General features: G+C 40.2%; 2 protein-coding genes across 9 annotated transcripts in view; one reads left to right on the plus strand and one right to left on the minus strand.

The window, feature by feature from the left end:
* SLC17A1 (solute carrier family 17 member 1) overlaps positions 1-19538 on the plus strand; it is a 249724-nt gene that overhangs the window by 176645 nt on the left and 53541 nt on the right. For both annotated transcript variants that reach the window (XR_015152316.1, XR_015152317.1), the window contains one exon: positions 18074-18126. The gene's annotated coding sequence lies outside the window, so the exon portion shown is untranslated. The remainder of the gene's footprint in view (positions 1-18073; positions 18127-19538) is intronic.
* SCGN (secretagogin, EF-hand calcium binding protein) overlaps positions 1-19538 on the minus strand; it is a 52367-nt gene that overhangs the window by 10826 nt on the left and 22003 nt on the right. For 4 of the 7 annotated variants that reach the window (XM_086369993.1, XM_086369994.1, XM_086369995.1 and 1 more), the window contains exons 5-7: positions 15355-15411; positions 14850-14927; positions 1726-1781 (exon numbers count right to left, since the gene is read on the minus strand). In XM_086369993.1, coding sequence (XP_086226119.1) covers positions 1726-1781; positions 14850-14927; positions 15355-15411 — 191 coding nt within the window. The remainder of the gene's footprint in view (positions 1-1725; positions 1782-14849; positions 14928-15354; positions 15412-19538) is intronic. The other 3 variants (XM_086369997.1, XM_086369998.1, XM_086369996.1) reach the window with 1 other exon arrangement.

Genomic DNA, 19538 nt, shown 5'->3' on the forward strand with positions numbered 1-19538 from the left:
TGGACATTTCTCCAAAGAAGATGTACAGATATCCATGAAAATATGTACAAAATCATTAGTCATCAGGGAAATACAAATCAAAATTACAGTGAGGAACACACCCACTAGGATGATGCCAACAATCAGTGCTGGTTAGAATATGGAGAAATTAGAACCAAACCTTCGTACAGTATTGGTGGGAATGTAAAATGGTGTGTCTACTTTGGAAAGCTGTTTAGCAGTTTTTCAGAAAAGTAAGCACAGAACTACTATATGAATCCCGAATTCCACTCCCAGCTATATAACCAAGAGAATCAAATACTTATGGTCACACAGAAACATGTACAAGGGTGTCCATAGCCTCATTATTCATAATAGCTAAGTAGTAGAAGAAATAACCTGCATGGTCATCAACCAATGAACATATAAACAAAACAGTATATACATACAGTGAAATACTATTCAGGTATAAAAAGGAATATCGATACATGCTACAGCATGGATGATCCTTGAAAACATTATGCCAAGTGAAATAGCCAGACACTAAAGACCACGTATTGTATGATTCCATTTATATTAAATGCCCAGAATAAACAAATATATAGGAACAAAAAGTAGATTAGTGGTTGCCAGGTACTGGCGGGAGAGGGGAGGAGATAATAATTCTTAATGTTATGCAGTATCTTTCTGCCTTAGTGAAAATGTTCTGGAATTAGGTAGTGGTGATGGTTGAGCAACCTTATGAATATACTAAAATACACTGAACTGTACACTTTTTTAAAGGGTGAATTATATAGTATGTAAGTTATATTCAATAAAAGTTACCTATTTCTCTTTTCTGCATAATTTCAATTGTACTTCAGTGGAATTGAGTCAGTTTCAAAAGACTAAAACCTTGCATTTATGTTGTATTTATAATCATGAGTTTATATATAGCGAAAGGTAGAAAAAATATAACAATTTGGAAATTTTTGCTTCTCTGGGTGTCCAGGGTAGAGAGAATTAAATTAAGCCAAATAGAGAGTAGAACATCCTGGGACTCAGCAAAGAATACTGTTTTCATCTATTTGTTGACATCATATTTTAGAGTTTTTAGACATTTTTTTCCTTTGGAAAGAAGCTTGTATATAGAGTAATAGGGCTTCATTTCAGAATTAGGGATAGAGAAAGAAGATTCCCATGAATAAATATTTTAGGACTTTTTTGTCATTGATTTTGTTCCTTATTGCTGCTGTAACAAATTACCATAAACTTAGTAGCTTAAAACAACACAAATTAATATCTTATAGTACTGGAACTCAAAAATCTGAAATGGACTTCACTGGTGTTTCACGGTGTTGACAGGGTTGTATTCCTTATGGAGGTTTTAGGGGAGAATCTGTTTTCTAGCGTTTTTCAACTTCTAGAAGCTGCCTGCATTCTTTGGCTTATAGCCCCTTCCTCTACTTCAAAGACAGCAATATAACAAATTTCTCTGTGATTCTGATCTTCTGCCACCTCCTTCCATGTTTAAAGGACCCCTGTTATCATATTGCATCCACCCAGATGTTTCAGAATAGTCTATTTTAAGGTCTGTTACTTAGCAACATTAATTCTATCTGCAACCTTAAGTATCTTTGCCATGGAACATAAGATATTCACTGGTCCTGGGAGATCAAGTCTCACCTTTCAGAAGGGAGAGTGTGCTGTCATTAAACTCCTAGGAATGTGTTTCTGAATCTTTGACACCACTTCCATGCTACTTACCTTGCCAAGTCATTAAGATCCAACCGGCCATCTTTATTTTTGTCAAAGATCTTCATCTGGAATGCAGAAGGGGAAAGGACTGTAAGAAATACGTGTAATGGGAATTCATTTTGAAAGTCATTAAAGTGCTTTGCTAGTTTGTTCTTCTGATTATATATTTAAATTGGCTGAAGCTGACTCATAGGGTCTCTTCCTACAGAGGATAGAAGAAATATTTTTTCCATGAAGGCAAAAGTAGCTGAGGAGGATATGATACAGGAGAAAGTCTCCCTCTATAAGCCTCAGAGGACTGTAGGAAGGAAGAGAGACAGTGAGGCAGAGATGAGAGTGAAGTAGACAGATGTGTGAGCTCACTCTACTGGAAAGGGGTTCTGGAGGGAGAAGGGCACCGGCTACAGAAGGACAACACTGAGTGTGGAGAGTTGCTGTGGCTTCGCTTTCTCTGGACACTCTGAGATCCCAAGGATTTGGATGCTGAGTCAAGGACTAGTAGGCCTTCCATGGAGGCAGCTGAGTATGAGATGGTGTGGGTCAGAGGATGGGGGTGGGTCGCTGAGTCAGCAAGCTGGAAGAAGGGTGTGGCAGAGAATTAGTGGTCTGCATTCAGCAGGAATTAAAGGATGGCTTCAACCATGAGCATCTGCAAGGTAGCAGCAACTGTGTGGTCAGGAGGCATCACCCTGGAAACCAGAGCACTGTATCCAGGGACCTGGACTCCTCCCCTTCACCGTGAGGTTCTCAGGGCCACTTTTCTCTCCTTACCCACCTTGATGTCATTTTTAGAGAAGGGTCTGGCCGAGAAGTCTTAAGATGCCGAGCTCTTCCTTACTCAAAGAGGCTGTTTAAATTTATTAGATCAGACTAAGTTTTAAACAAGATAGGATTAAAAATTAAAATGGGGAAGACCAGATTGGTTTAGGCAAGGTAGAGGAGACACATTTTTTTACATATCTAAGTTGTACTAGAAGTAGATTTTGTGACTTAGCAACATTTTGGTGGTGTAGGATATTTCTAAATATATCCTTATGAGGAGGCTGTACAGGGAAGAAGCAGTGAGATAATCTGAGGATAAATCTAACAGATTTTTACATTAAAAGCATATGAGTCCTTCCTTCATCTTTCCTCACTCTCGAAATCAAATTTATTTTTACTATTTGAAGTGAATTTGAAATCCCATTCTCCCCAAACCTGGGCATCACAAATGTGCATTACAAAATTTATTAAAACACAGAAGCCATCTTGAAAAGATAGAATAGTTGCTAATCTGGTTATATGAATTTTTTTTCTTTTTTTTTTTTTGCTTAATATATGAATTTATCAGGATTTTCTTCCTCCCCAAATTCAATTACAAAAAGATCTCAGAAAATGACCAATTTATAAGACAGAGGGGAGAGTAAGCTCCTAGTAATTCATGATCTCAGTAACTGAGAAAGCTGTTTGTAAATAGGTTTGTACTAACTCATGGAAGTACATTTGATGAATTTTGAATGTTTGGCAATTTCTGTAGCAGGCAGGGGACAAAATAGTTTCTTAATTTTTAAAACTCTAATAGTGAACTTTTGTAGAGCAGCCAACGCTTCATACTTTATTTCATTTAATCGTCACCACATTCTTAGAAGAAATAGATGCACGCCATACAGGGAGAAACTGGAATTTAGCAAGATTAATTTGTCTAAGAAAGTAGTAAGATTTGAATCCAAGCTTATCTGTCACAAGAACTCTTTCCATAAACCAGGCTCTTAGCTTTACAGGCTCTGGACTTCTCATGTTTAATGTAGTACATGCTTTATTTTTGGTTATGAAAGAAAACATCTGGTGCCATAGATTATGCCAGAGATGTGGTATTTACTTTTTCTGATTGCCCTTCTTTCTGTGAGAAAGCAAAAAAAAAAAAATTCTATTTATGTGAGTTTCCCTCTGACCTTTGTGGACATTTGCTCATGGTACAAGTCGCTCATGGAGGGCTTTGGTGGTTCATGGGGGTGGCAATGGGGACAGGATTCCATTCTGGGGACTTCCCTGGTGGTCCAGTGGCTAAGACTCCCATGTTCCCAATGCAAGGGGCCCAGGTTCAATCCCTGATCAGGGAACTAGATCCCACATGCCACAACTAAGAGTTCACATGCTGCAACTAGATCCCTCATACTGCAAGTAAGCCCCAACAAGGCCAAACAGTAAAAAAAAAAAAAAGATTCCATTTTCATCCCAATGTTTTTCAGTACTAAGTACATGAAAGGTTCTATAAAGTCTCTAGAAATGGAACACAATGACTTACTGACACACTCCTTAAAATTCTGTAGGCCAGCAGGTCCCCATCTTAGGCAAAAGACCCCTCAGAGTCTGTAGTTATACCCAGCATTCTCCTAAGATTGAATAATAGCTTTATCTTAATTTTTAAGATCCATATAGATGCCATCTGGTGGGGGTTTAGTCGTTAAGTCGTGTCTGAGTCTTTGTGACTCCATGTACTGTAACCCACCCAGGCTCCTCTGTCCATGGGATTTCCCAGCCAAGAATACTGAAGTAGGTTGCCATTTTCTTCTCCAGGGGATCTTCCAACCCAAGGATCAAACTCATGTCTCCTGCTTGGCAGGTGGATTCTTTACCACTGAGCCACCTGGGAAGCCCCAGCAGATGCCATAGTGATTGTAAAATACAAATTCATTTAAAGCCATTACTGGGTTAATCATAACTTCTTACCAGAAACAAGAGATCCAAGGTATGACTACAGTCTATGAATTTTTTTTAACAATTGTTAATTGATAATTTGAGATAGAGTGCAAGGTCAAAAATATGTAGATAGTTCAGAGCAAAGAGTACAAAGTAAAAGTCCTTCCTGTCCTTATTGTAGAGATAATTACCATTCATAGACTGTATCCTTCCAGAAAATTTTTAAACATTTTAATATACCTCTCAATTTTTTTTTTTTTGGACAAATAGGACCACATTCTATGTATTATTTGCAACTTGCTTTTTAAGCAATATTTTTGGAAATCACTCCTTAACAGGTGTTTTTGTTTCTTTGTTTACTTAAAAACAGATTGTCATTTTTAAAAAGTCTGAATATTGTTGTCATATACACTCTCAAAAAGGATTTAGAGCCCCTTCCCAGGTTACTAAGTCAAGAATTGTATGTTGAATAATTGGGCTTCCCTAGTGGTTCAGCACTAAAGAATCCACCATCAATGCAGTAGACACAGGTTCTATCCCTGGGTCAGGAAGATCCCCTGGAGAAGGAAATGGCAGCCCACTCCAGTATTCTTGCCTGGGGAATCCCGTGGACAGAGGAGCCTAGCAGGCAATAGTCCATGGGGTCGCAACAGAGTCGGATATGACTGAGTGACTAAAGAACAGCAACAGATGTTGAATAGTTACCATGTGTCTAACAACATGCAAGGCACTATGAGAGACTCTCAAAAATCACTAAGGTGGTACAGGCTTTTAGGAGCTTACAATGTAATTGGAGCAGCAAAAATGAATATCTGAAATAAGATTCAGCATTATCTCCTTGACACTGAGACAAAGAAACAGAACAATGTGTTAGAATACTGAAGATACTGAGAAAGGATATGGGACTTCAGATAAGTCCCGAAGGAGGGGCAGCTTGAAAGGTGGAGATTCACTGGGCTGAGGAAGATCCCCAATGAAGCAGGTCTGTGGGGGAAGGTCAGAAGGTCAATCCTGGATATGCTAGGTTTGAGAGGCATATTGGGCATCCAACTGGAGACATACATTCAAGTACGTGCAAGCAGCTCAGAGAAGTACTCTCAGTTAGAGCTATAAACTGGAGGAGGTCACCATTAGCTGCTTTTTAAAACCATGAGACTGGGTAAGGTCACCAGTAGCATAATGGTGGACATGGAGGAGAAGAGATTTCAAGAGAGCCTGGCAGGGGAGGGATAAATTTGGATTGGAGTGTGAAATAGACACACGACTGTATATAAGTTGAGAGCTCCAAAGAATAGCAAAGAGAGATAAGAAAGCCTACCTTAGTGATCAGTGCAAAGGAATAGAGGAAAACAATAGAATTGGAAAGACTAGAGATCTCTTCAAGAAAATTGGAGATACCAAGGGAGCATTTCATGCAAAGATGGGCTCGATAAAGGACAGAAATGGTATGGACCTAACAGAAGCAGAAGATATTAAGAAGAGGTGGCAAGAATACACAGAGGAACTGTACAAAAGGGATTTTCATGATCCAGATGATCATGATGGTGTGATCACTCACCCAGAACCAGACATCCTGGAAAGTGAAGTCAAGTGGGCCTTAGGAGGCATCACTGTGAACAAAGCTAGTGGAGGTGATGGAATTCCAGTTGAGCTATTTCAAATCCTAAAAGGTGATGCTGTGAAAGTGTTGCGCTCAATATGCTAGCAAATTTGGAAAACTCAGCAGTGGCCACAGGACTGGAAAAGGTCAGTTTTCATTCCAATCCCCAAAAAAGGCAATGCCAAAGAATGCTCAAACTACTGCACAATTGCACTCATCTCACACGCTAGTAATTTTGACATCTCCTCCATGTCAAAATTCTCCAAGCCAGGCTTCAGCAATACGTGAACTGTGAACTTCCAGATGTTCAAGCTGGTTTTAGAAAAGGCAGAGGACCCAGAGATCAAATTGCCAACATCCGCTGGATCATCAAAAAAGCAAGAGAATTCCAGAAAAACATCTATTTCTGCTTTATTGACTATGCCAAAGTCTTTGACTGTGTGGATCACCACAAACTGTGGAAAATTCTGAAAGAGATGGCAATACATCATCAAGACCAACTTACCTGCCTCTTGAGAAATTTGCATACAGGTCAGGAAGCAACAGTTAGAACTGGACATGGAACCACAGACTGGTTCCAAATAGGAAAAGGAGTACATCAAGGCTATATATTGTCACCCTGCTTATTTAACTTATATGCAGGATACATCTTGAGAAATGCTAGACTGGATGAAGCACAAGCTGAAATCAAGATTGCCAGGAGAAGTATCAATAACCTCAGATATGCAGATGACACCACCCTTATGGCAGAAAGTGAAGAAGAACTAAAGAACCTCTTGATGAAAGTGAAAGAGGAGAGTGAAAAAGTTGGCTTAAAGCTCAACATTCAGAAAACTAAGATCATGGCATCCAGTCTCATCACTTCATGGCAAATAGATGGAGAAACAGTGGGAACAGTGACAGACTTTATTTTTTTGGGCTCCAAAATCACTGCAGATGGTGACTGCAGCCATGAAATTAAAAGACGCTTACTCCTTGGCAGGAAAGTTATGACCAACCTAGAGAGCATATTCAAAAGCAGAGATGTTACTTTGCCAACAAAGGTCCAACTAGTCAAGGCTCTGGTTTTTCCAGTGGTCATATATGGATGTGAGAGTTGGACTATAAAGAAAGCTGAGCGCCGAAGAATTGATGCTTTTGAACTGTGGTGTTGGAGAAGACTCCTGAGAGTCCCTTGGAGTGCAAGAAGATCCAACCAGTCCATCCTAAAGAAGATCAGTCCTGGGTGTTCATTGGAAGGACTGATGTTGAAGCTGAAACTCCAATACTTTGGCCGCCTGATGTGAAGAGCTGACTCATTTGAAAAGATCCTGATGCTGGGGAATATTGAAGGCAGAAGAAGGGGAACGACAGAGAATGAGATGGTTGGATGGCATCACCGACCCAATTGACATAAGTTTGAGTAAACTCTGGGAGTTGGTGATGGACAGGGAGGCCTGGTGTGCTGCTGTCCATGGGGTCACAAAGACTCGGACACAGCTGAGCAACTGAACTGAACTGTATGTAAAATAGATAACAAATAAGGACCTACTGTGTAGCACAGGGATCTCTGCTCAGTATTCTAATGGCCTATATGGGAAAAGAATCTAAAAAAGTGTATAACTCATTCACTTTACTGTGCATCTGAAACTAACAAAGCATTGTGAAAAGTGAAAGTGTTAGTCACTCAGTTGTGTCCAACTCTTTGCAGTCCCATGGACTATATCCTACTAGGCTCCTCTGTGCATGTAATTCTCCAGCTAAGAATACTGGAAGGGGTAGCCATTCCCTTCTACAGGGGATCTTCACAGCTCAAGGATAAAACCCCAGTCTTCTGCATTGCAGACAGATTCTTTACTGTCTAAACCAACAGGGAAATCAACTATATTCCAATAAAAATTCAAAAAAAAAAAAAAAAAAGCCCAGTTGTGTCTTAGGTTGGCTTGGATCAGAGACCTAGGGAAGGAAGCAACTGGAAGTTAGATGCTATAATCCAGGCATGAAGGACAAAGAATGAGAGCTTGGACAGGGTAGAGGATGGGGATATTCTCTTTGTGTGACACATTCTCAGATTTCATTGTTTTTGCAAAAGTTCACATTCCATGCTCTAATTAGGTATATGAGTTTAGTATGTCCCACATGTATAAGCTTACATTTTTAAAAGCTCAATATTACCTAATAATATTCTATTCAGGCAGCTAATCCTCCCCCCTGCCAGGTGCTAGCAGCCCCTCTTAATTAGGTGTCATAATTGAAATTTGTTAATAGTTTCCCTCCTTGTACAGAACACTAATTAGGAGTTTAGGTGAGACAAGGTTGCAGACCTTAGCTCTTCTCTTCTGATTGGATGTTCTGCCTTGACTTGTTCATTGTTCAGGTTTCAAACAGTTTTCAAATACACCAATCCTTACTTGGGTCAATTTGAATTCATTTAGTAGGTTACATCTAAATAAAGCATTTAATGCTAAACCTTGGAACCACTTCTTTAATGCAGTGTTGCTCTGACTGTGTCCATTGCTCAGTAAAAAGCCATTAAAGCAGCAGTAAAGTGATTTCACACTTGGTGTATCACTTAGTTAAAGCTCAGATTCTCGGAGTCTTTTTAAGTGTTGAGTTTCTAAAAGTTAGTGTACCCAAAAGTCTTTAGGGAAATGTAAAAGACCTTTTTAAAAAAACAAAACTGTAGCCCAGTTCCCATATCTGTTCATTGGAAAATTATAAATTGCCTCTGCAATTTAAGAAAGAAAAATGAAATAGATGAGCCTGAATCTCATTAAACTGGTCTGATTTTCAGGGTAAACTCAGACCCTTGGGTGGAAACTCTCACTAGATTCTTGGACACTTATCTGTCTCACCAGTGCATAAAGGACCAATGAGGGGTCATCTGGAGTTTGATTGATCATGGTCCTATCCTCATGGGATAGTTTGGAATAAAAATGAATGCTTAACTGTAGCATGCTTGAGCAGAAGCAGCAAGGGGTTTAAACTATGAAACAGACACATAACGTGAATAACAGGACAGTCTTGGTCCATGGACATCTCTCAACCTAGATACTCAAAAGTTGGTTAAGACCGTACAGATTCCCCTCAGCTGCTTCTCAGGACTCTCAGCTTCTGGATCTAAGCTCAAAGTCATCAAAAGTGTACATTGCTGTTTATGTCTTCATTTCATTGATTTTCCTCAGGTCAGGGCATTCCGTTGTAAGGGCTGCCAGCCTGAGGTTTCTTAAATGTAAACCGTAAGACTGCGAAGAAAAGAGCTTTGGGCAACTAGGGTTGCAGGGCTGATGCCGATGAGCAGAATCTCTTTTCAGCCAAATATCGGCTTTGTAAACAGTCTACATGTCTCCTCCCTGCCTGCTGCTGCTGCTGCTAAGTCGCTTCAGTCGTATCCGACTCTGTGCGACCCCATAGATGGCAGCCCAACAGGCTCCGCTGCTCCTACCTCTTACGATGGGGTGTTTGACTGAGGTGACTGACGCCTGGGGCTTTATGCAGCCACAGTTCACTCTTCTTCCCTTTCTCCCTTCCCCAGTTTAATCAATCAATGTTCCTCTCTTCTCCAGAACAATTTTGTAGAACCCATTCTTGTTTCCCTTTGTCTTTCATTGCTTTGTTTCCTCTTTGGTGTTTAATAAGATGTCAGTTTGCAGGATTGTTTAGGTACTTCATGAGGAGAAAAATCAACTTTTCTGGGTAATAAATTCTGTTTTGGCTGTCAGAGCTCCTGTATTATCTATCAAAATATTAAGAGAATCCTAATCTCCTAACATGGCCTTTTCCTCACCTTGCTCTTCATTTTATTCACAGGGATTTGTACCTCTTCTTGATTTCTCATAGAGCTTAACCCTCCTTCTTTTGAAAATTTTCAATTTTATAATTCAGCACTTAGACTTTCAGTCATAAGTGTTTCAGTCTGAATACAGTTTAAAGATAGATTGGGGTCTGGGAATTTCCACTCCATCCTTATCATCTCTGACCTGTAATCCTCAGTTTTTTCATTTATAAAATAGATTATTTATTTAAATACTTATTTCATAAAGTTTGTGTAAGAATCAAGTGAGATGTTTGAAAAGTGCTTTGCACAGGGCCTAGCACAAAAGGAAGTCTCAATTATTGTGATTAAGATATTTAGTACCAGAACAACACTGGCAGTGTTTCAATGAAAATAAAGTACTGCATGTTAAGGAAGCATCTTTTAAAAGTTTAACTTTAATTCTGTTCACCTACCTTTTCTTTTTTTAAAAAAAATTGAAGAATAGTCGATTTACAATGTTTCAGGTATACAGCTAAGTGATTCAGTTATGCCTATATATGTGTATATATATTCTTTTTCAGATTCTTTCCCATTATAGGTTGTTACAAGATATTAAATAGTTTCATGTGCTATACAGTAGGTCCTTGTTGTTCATCTGTTTTATATATAGTGGTGTGTATCTCTTAATCCCCAATTCCTAATTTATCCCTCCCCTGGCCTTTCCCTTTTGACCACCTAACTTTTCTCGTCCTGCTTTCCTAAAGTTCTAGACTTGCTGCTTCATTGTAATGTATCTTGTTTTTATTATTTTTTTAATCAGGAAAACTTTTTAAAAATAGTTTAATTGCATTTTAAGGTGATGTCGACGTATTTAAGGACTAAAGGGAAAATTGGACTCAGCTGCTACTTACGGGTAGATACAGTATGGCAGTGACATGCCCAGCGGGGATGGAAGGGAGGGACCAGAGTGAATTTTTGCTCCTTTTCCCTTTGTTTTTTTAATCAAATTTTCTCCCAGTTGGAAAACTCTATAAGGTCAGAGACCATATCTTTGTTGGTAGGTTGTCCCTAAATAGTTGTTGAAGGAGTGAACTCACATCTTTGTGTGAACTAGTTTACCAGATCACATTCTAACTGGAGAGAAAAGCATTAAGAGAGCGGGGGTTTTGGTGAGGGAGCGGGTGTTCTCCGTCACTGTGAGACCCTACCCCTCAGACCTGAAAAACCACTTCAGACTCAAGAAAAAACACAGTGACGTGACTTCCAAGTCCATGAGGACAAATCCTAGGCTTGTCCTGCTCCGATTGTCTTTTCTGGATTTGCTCTGCTCAGTCTCCTCAGCTGCCTGTAGCTCTAGCCGTTACTCCTATAGATCCTACTTGCCGTCATCAGCGTGGGGCTCCCATCTCCCTGTCTGTCTCCATGCACTGGGCTCAGTGTGGCTTATCCCCACTCTCTGGATGACTCTGTGATGAAGGATCCCAGTGAGAGACCTAAGGATGGAGCCCAGCACTCCCAGGCACCCTTTCTGGTTCTGCCCTGGAGGATCTGGGTTTGTTTTTTTTTTTTTTTAATTTCAATTTATTTATTTTAATTGGAGGCTAATTACTTTACAATATTGTATTGGTTTTGCCATACATCAACATGAATCCGCCACAGGTTTTAAAAAAGGAAAGAGAACAAGGAGAATTTCAGAACACAAAACACCGCTGGAGGATCGTCAGATCTGCGCAAAATGCTGCTATGTGCAGTATGTAGTATGGAAGACACCCCAAGAGGGAGCAGGAATCACGCTGGGGCTGGAGGGTCATGAGGAACACACATAAGAGAAGCAGGAGGATCCCAAGGGCAAAGTTTGCTAACACTGTCACGGTTTATTCCTAGCTGTCTATTAGGTAATAACAGAATTCATTAGGGAGTCCACTGTGTGCCAGATTCCACATGAGGGCTAAGAACATGCAAATAAGATGCCACCTTGCCCCAGATGAATCACAGGCTAGTGGAGTGCAAGATCCGTAAACAGTGTCAGTGTCACCCTTGACTCTTAGCTGTCTGATCAGGAAATCCTACTGATTCCATCTTCAAACAGATCTAGTTCTCATCTCTTCCGCTTCCCAGCCCTGGTCCAAGCTGCCATCCTTTCGCCTGGATGAAGGGGTGGCCTCTTAACAGGTCCCCCTGATTCCCTCCTTGCCTGTTTCAGGTGTGTTTCAACACAAAAGCCAGCTCATGGCATCCTCTGCTTCAAACCCTCCGTCTCCCTCCAACTAAACCACCAAGTTCTCAAAATGGCCCCCAAAGCCTGACTTGGTCTGGCCTCTGTGTCATCCTTTCTTACTCTGCTCCAGCCACACTGGTCTCCTTCTGTTCCTGGAAATCCTAGGCACACCTCTGACCCAGAGGCCCTGCTTGCTGCACCTTTGGTCATTTCTCAAGCTGCATCATCTTGAAAGGCCACCCCTGACCACCCAGTTGAAAATCATACCTTCTCCCCAGTCTCCCATCCTAGCTGCCCTGCTGGCACTATCTGGTCTACTGTTTAATTTGTTCCATTGACACTCATTACCTTCTATCATGCAATGTAATTTATTATTTATTATGTTTATTATTAGTGTCTCTGTTTTGCTCACTGCTGAATCCTTGCTGACTAGAATAGTGCCACAGGCATAGCAGGTACTCAATGGATATTTGCAAAGTGAATTAAACAGATGACTATGATGTTAAGACATTGAAATACACAAGATACTATAGGAGCACAGAGGAGAAGCACTTGGAGCCACTATAGAAGAAGATGATGGAAGAGGGCAAAATGTCTAACTAAATTTTGAAGGATGAGCAAGAACCAGGTGGAGAAAAGTAAGGAAAAAATAGCTGAGCTATGTTTAAAAGTCAGAAAATAGTGGCTTAGTATTCTAGTTGGAGGTGGGAGGAAGCCCCTCGGAATTAGGGTATTCAAAGAAATGCTAGAAATCTGCTGGGGATTCTTAGTGCAAGCATTTCACTGCCTAAGGTCTGCTTTATAAGTTAATAAAAGCAAGGTAACAATGGCCAGAGCTAACATAATATTAAATCAATGTTGAAAAAATGCCCAACTGGAAGAGTAATCTCCTTGTTATTCTCTCTCGCAAGCAGTTTCAGTCTAATTTCGTCTTTCAGAGTATTCATGCTATTAGAGAGTTTCACAGAAACCTAGGACAAAAGGAAACCAGAGATACACGGGTAGGTGGGAAATTGCTTCCTGCTTCTCAGGGATTTCCCGCTCACTCTTTAGCGCTAAGCCTGTCAAAGGATTTCAAACAGCATTATGCATGCTATTTAAACAGGTCAACATAGTAGGAAGCCAAATTATTTCCTGGCCTGGGGTGTGAGTCTGTCCTGAGCATCGGCTTAGCTCCCATCCAGGCCACTTCTAAGTTGTCATGGTCAAGACCACATTCTTCCTTCCCAGAGCCTGTGCCCTTGGCGGAAGACAGCATTCATAGTTGTCGGGATACAGAGTGAGAGCCAGAAGATCCAGGGCTGAAAGCCAGGCGAGCCCAACTTCCAGTTTAAGTGGTGCCTTAGGCTAGACAACTTATCATTTCCCAGTTAATCAGATTTTTAGAAGGAGTTTAGGAAATTAACTTGGTGATAGCTTAGTCACTTACCCTTTCTAAGCCTCAACCATCAGATATACAGAATAGCAGGAACAATGCCAAGGCTATAGAAGAGTTGTTAGAAATAATACAGTATTTGGAAGCATCGACTAAAGGCCTAAATAGGTCAACCTTGTAGTACACATTTTAGCAAGGATCCATTACTCTTCTCCGTGATATTAGCCCTGATGGTTCACCAGAAGATTCAGTAAGATGAGTCTGTTTAAGAACTCTTACTATAGTAAGTATAGCAATTGCACAAGCAATTATACCTTTACCAGTAGTTTTCTTGCTTATTAATTAAGAAACCTGCAAAGGTTGATTGGAATGAAGCACACATTTGGGGATGGGAAGGGATTTAAGGGAGACAAAAGGTAGAGAAGCCAGATTAGATTCAATACAGATTATTATAGAGTAGCTCTGGGAGAAAATCTTCAAGCTAGGAACTGAATGAGAATGTGAGAATGAATTCACCAAAGGTAACTTCTCCTACTTCACCATTTTCCAGGGAGCTTTGATGCTAAAATAATCTCAGGTCATTTAGGATATGATTGCATAAGTGGCAAAAGGAAGTAATGACAACAAGGACTACAACAACGCTACAGGCAGAGCTAACATGTATTGAATGTTGGTTATTTCCTGGATACTCTGCAAAGCACTTCATATGCATCCACTCACTTGCCCTCGTAGCAATTAGGTATTATTAATCCCCATTTTTCAGCTGAGGTAAACAATAGACCATTTCTCAAGGTCATACCTATAGTTGGCAAAGGTGGAATATGTATTTCCCAGCTTTCTGACTCTCCATTGCCCTAAACGAATGTACTAAATGAGTAGAATAATCCATGGGGGGCAGGGGCCGGGGGTGGGGTGGGGGACAGAGGGACGGGGGGTGGGGGGGTGGCTCCCGTGTGTTTGGTCCTGGTTGTCTAGGTCCACATTTCCTTGTTTCTGTGTGACTTGGATTAACCTCAATAACTTGAGATTACTGACTGGTTCTTAGTAACCTGATATTAACTGGTCTCCCCAAGGATAGGTGAGCAGCTCTCTTTCGAATGCATGCAGTCTCATCTCAAGAGAGAGACTGCTGCTACTGCTAAGTCGCTTCAGTCGTGTCTGACTCTGTGCAACCCCATAAACGGCAACCCACCAGACCCCGCCGTCCCTGGGATTCTCCAGGCAAGAACACTGGAGTGGGTTGCCATTTCCTCCTCTAATGCGTGAAAGTGAAAAGTGAAAGTGAAGTTGCTCAGTTGTGTCTGACTCTTAGCGACCCCATGGACTGCAGCCTACCAGGCTCCTCCATCCATGGGATTTTCCAGGCAAGAGTACTAGAGTGGGGTGCCATGAAGGTCTCTTCATGCATTTGTCTAGTCTGCAAACACTCACAGAGACCTTAATTTTGTTCCAAATGCTGTTTCTGGGCCCTGGGGAGACGGTGGGGAAGCTGTCTTCATAGAGATCGCATTGCTCAGTTACTCACCATGGTGCCAGTATATTCTTCCAGCTTAGCCTCTGAAATGGCCTTTTTGTGGTGGAGGAAGAGGTCTCGGAGGAAGTTCTGTGAGATCAAGAGAGGAGCCGCATTTTATCTAGTGACAAATAAACCTAAAAATCTCAAGAGGCTGTTTTTTAAGAATTGTCATTTGCTTGTTTTAGAGAGGAAATGTAATGCTTTTTATCAAGCAAGAAGTTCAAAATGCAGGGCTGTCACAGTTTGAAAGGAGCACTGTTTAAACGGAACCCAGAGAACAGCTTGAAGCATAAAAAGGTGTCATAAATCCTCAATTATGTCTTTCCTGGAGAGAGCAATCAGTGTCACCTACAGTTTCTAAACCTTCCAAACACGAATCAGTTTTTTAAAATTAGCAAATTCATATCCATGTTTCTTGGAAACACAGAAATCAAGCTCATGATACACACATATCAAATTCCCAGGGATGAGCTAACCCGCCGTTCGCCCGAAGACAGCTCCCGGCAACACTTACACAAAGTTCAGCAGCTGATATAAAGCCACTGCTGTCAGCATCGTATTTGCGCCAAATCTGAAATACATAAAAGCCAATAATCCATTTATCCTCAGATAATTTGGGTTCAAGTTATGCTGATGTCTACTAAGGTTCAGCATCTGATAACAGTACTTAACTGGGTGCAAATAAAACTATGTGGAGAAGTTTAGGCTTTCTTTGGTGACAGCTCTTTTGGGGCAGAACTCACTAGAAATGACTCCCTGCATTCACTTACAGCCACTTAGAGAGGACCACAGTACTCTCACTGAAAGGGAGCTCTTGGGAAGTTTGGAGTGGAAAGATATGAAGGAATGGCCTTCAGTGGGAGAAAATATGGCAGAGTAAGAAATCTTCTTTGTACTAAATTCCTAAAGATGCAGAGCCCTCTAAAAACAACTCTTTAAATATGTAGCTCAGCTGGCAAGAAACTGAAATGACAGAAACTAAAGTCTGTCCTGGGTACATCTCCTGATTTCTGATGAGTTAGCCTGTAGCTTTATCAGGATACTTCACACAAGGTAGTGTGTGTTTGTATAGCCCCGCAGGCTCCTCTGTCCATGGGATTATCCCAGCAAGAATACTGGAGTGGGTTGTTATTTCCTCCTTCAGGGGATTTTCCCTACCCAGGGATCAAACCAGTATCTCCTGCATTGGCAGACAGATTCTTTACAAGGCAGACAGCAGACAAATCCCTGGGACCACCCAAGGTGGGAAGTCAAACTGAAACACCCAAATAAGACTAAAACCCCAAACAGCAATAACCATAATGAAAAGGTGAACTTCCCCTAAAAAACTGCATGGCAGAAAACATCCCTAAGGAATCTTGCCTGTGTGGTCTTGGCTCTGGGCAAAGGGAATAAAACGTCTCTGAAAATTCCCAGTAACAAGCCAACCCTTTCATTAGTTCAATAACAGCATTCATCCAGCTGAAGATACAATTACTTAAACTGGAAGACAGAAGAGCTCAATATTTTTAAGGAAGCATTGAACTGCTTTCTTTAGTAAATGGTGTAATTTTGACCACCTCTGATTATTGCATATTAAAGCCTCACAAGTTGGCAAGTTCCCTAACTCCTATACAAAATGAAAAAGTAGCACTAAGGTGTTTCATTTTGTTTTTTTTAAGTGACAGATTTTTCCATTGATGTGGAATGGGTTACCTGAGTCACCAACTGCAGGGACCTTAGTTCTAGACCAGAGCCAGAGTCCTAGCTAAATATCCTACAAGGATAGTAGGAACTACTGATGCTGATGTTCCCTGGGAAGTGTTCAGAAACTTTGCTCCTTTCAGTCCCCGTCACCAATATTTCTGCCTGAATCTAGCCAGTCTTAGAAAATCAACTGGTTAAATGTGATTTATATCCTAATTTTAATGGTATGAATATATCAGAACTAAGAATGAGAATTTCAAATAATAAAAAGTTTACATGCTTTTTTTATGCTGTTCACCAAATATTTTCCATCGAAATTATCTTGTAACTTTACTACAACTAAACTACTGGAGAACCAAAGATCTTTATGTGACTGCTACACATGCCATCTTGAAAGAATGAAAGCAAAATAAAGAGGTTTCCAGGCAAACCAAAGCAGGGTTTATTACCATCAGATTCTCAGTAAAGGATATACTCCAGGTAGGAAGAACTCAAAGAAGGAAAATTTAAGGTAAAAAAGGAATGGTGTACAAAGACAATGGGAAACACTTGGGTAAATGGCAACATAAAATCTTGTTAGCTTAAAATTTATGGGATTAAAGAAAACAAGCTAAAACTAATATTCTGGATGATAACGGCTAGTGAGTTGATTGATACATGCTAACACTAAAGTATCTTAAGGTCCTGTAGTTCAAGGGGAATATAAATATATTAAGGTAGAATTTCTTAAAATACGTGTGGTAGTAGTAGGTTATAACAAATTTAATTTTAGAAAAAGAATTCAGGTTTTCAACATATTTTTTTTTTAAGTTGGATACAGGAAGAGAAAGATCTTTGCAGAAGAAATTGACAAACTAGAAGGGAGGGAGGAAAAATGGAAAAAGTTAAACAAAAAAAGTTTCCATAATGCTATTTCCTTTTCCCATTTCTCAAGATTATTCAAGCCTATATAGGCCTAACATTTTAATACTTTTTTACTTATTGTAAAATGAAATCATATTCATTGTACAAAATTAATGAAATACAAAGAGAAGAAAACTCTAATCTTCAGAAATTTCCACCCCAGAGATGATAACTTATCATTTTTGTGTCTTTCCTTTTCATTATATTTCTGTTATATATGTGACATAATGAAGGGGAGGTCATAGAGGCTATATACTTCAGTGGTCTATTATTTTTCATTTAAAACTTTCTGTGAGCATTTTTAAGTACAACTGAAATTATTTTCAAAATGTCATTTAAATAATTTATAAATAATTGTGATTCTAAGATGGAAAATGCAAAAATACAAAGAATTAAAGATCATCTAAAATCTTATGCCTTAAAAACAACCAATATTTATCTTGCATGTATTTACCCATTACCTTAGTTACACTGATGTTAAGGGTAAATAAATTTTTAAGCAAAATTAAGATCATATTGTTTATATAATCTTGTTTCATAACACTGTAATGTATTTCCTTCTTGTCATTAAATATTCTTTGAAAACTTGATCTTCGGTGATCTGTAAAATTCCACAATGGGGTTTTTCTTTCTTGAATCTCCAGGCCTAGAACAGTTTCCAGCATAATGCAGGTGCTCATAAGTATTTGTGGAATGAGTGAGTATCATAATTTACAATTTTTCCTTCATTGTTAGACATTTATGTTATTTTCAGTTCTAACTATACTAACACTGGAATATTTAACGTACATCGTAGTGTTGAAAACTTGTCTACATCTCTGATTATATTCTTATATAGATGCTTGGAGAAGTAGGACTATTAAGTCAAAAGGTAGATTTTTAGAATTAACTCTGGATGATGAAATTTTAGTGGATCCTGATTACATTTTTGCAAAACTGCTTTCCATAAGATTATCCCAGTGTGCATGCCTACCAGCAGAGCATGAGCAACAGTCTCAGTGCTTCCTTGCCAGTGCTTCATCTTTTTGTTAATCCCTCTAAAATTTTTACCACTTTAGTAAAAATCAGTTGTTTCTAATTTGCATTTCTTTGGTTCCCACTATATATCTATTGTCTACTCAGATTTTTTTCTGTGAATTGTTTATGCAAATGCTTGTTCAGTTTTTCATAACTTCCATTTGACAAGAAGATAAAGTAGTGTAGAAGTGTGCTAAGTTATTATCTCCTAAATGGGGACTTGGAAAGTCTTTCAGGAATAGGGCCCTGGGTGCAGTAGCTGTCCTAAATCTACCGCTCTGGCCTTTAAGATGCCCTGCTCTGTCCTCCCTGGCCTATTTTTCACCCACGGACAGTAACACCTATGTGGTGACCCAGGGACGAAAGAGCAGATAAAACCAAGGAGGGTCTTGGAATGCAGGAACAGAAAAACCAGACCCTTAGCATCTTTCCCTCCCCCATGTTGTAACTATAATGGAACAGTATAACCTGTCTCCCCTCCTACCCCATAGGGAGAAGGTATTTGCCCTCCTCTTCCCCCACCCAGTATACATGCCTCATCCCATCAGCAAATGACCCGCAAGACCCCTATCCCACTCCTTGTACCCTAGGTATAAAAGTGGACTCAGGACCCCTGTTCAACGTCGGTTCTCCCTTGAGCTGGCCTGCTGTTCTAACAGTGTCTCCCACTCTAATAATCTTTATTTTCATCTCATTCTGTCTCATGTCTGGAAATTCTTTTCCAACCCATGCCCAGACCACAACATTTTTGGTGGCCCATACGGGGACCTTGGAGTCTCCTCCCCCACCTCCTCACTTCTCCTTTCTTATAGGGACCCTCTGCGAACAGTCAAGTGTTGTGGAAGCAACTGAGGAACTCTGACCAGGCTTACCCTGTGGTGTGTTCCAAAGGCCCCACTGCTCACTGTGCCCCAGTAGCTGGCACCCGAATGGATGAGGGTCTCTTCTTTGTCTTCTTTCCAACTAAGGACTAGGCCAACCAATATTGTGTGGGCACAGGTCAGGCACTTAAAAGCTGTTACGGTGCCTGCCACGTGAAGACTCCCTTGTGAGAATAAGGGGGACACGGAACGGATCAGGCCACAAGGGCAT

This window comes from Bos grunniens, chromosome 23 (assembly GCF_055505025.1).
Source record: "Bos grunniens cultivar Pamir isolate PY7600 chromosome 23, Bosgru_T2T1.0, whole genome shotgun sequence".
NCBI lineage: Eukaryota > Metazoa > Chordata > Mammalia > Artiodactyla > Bovidae > Bos > Bos grunniens.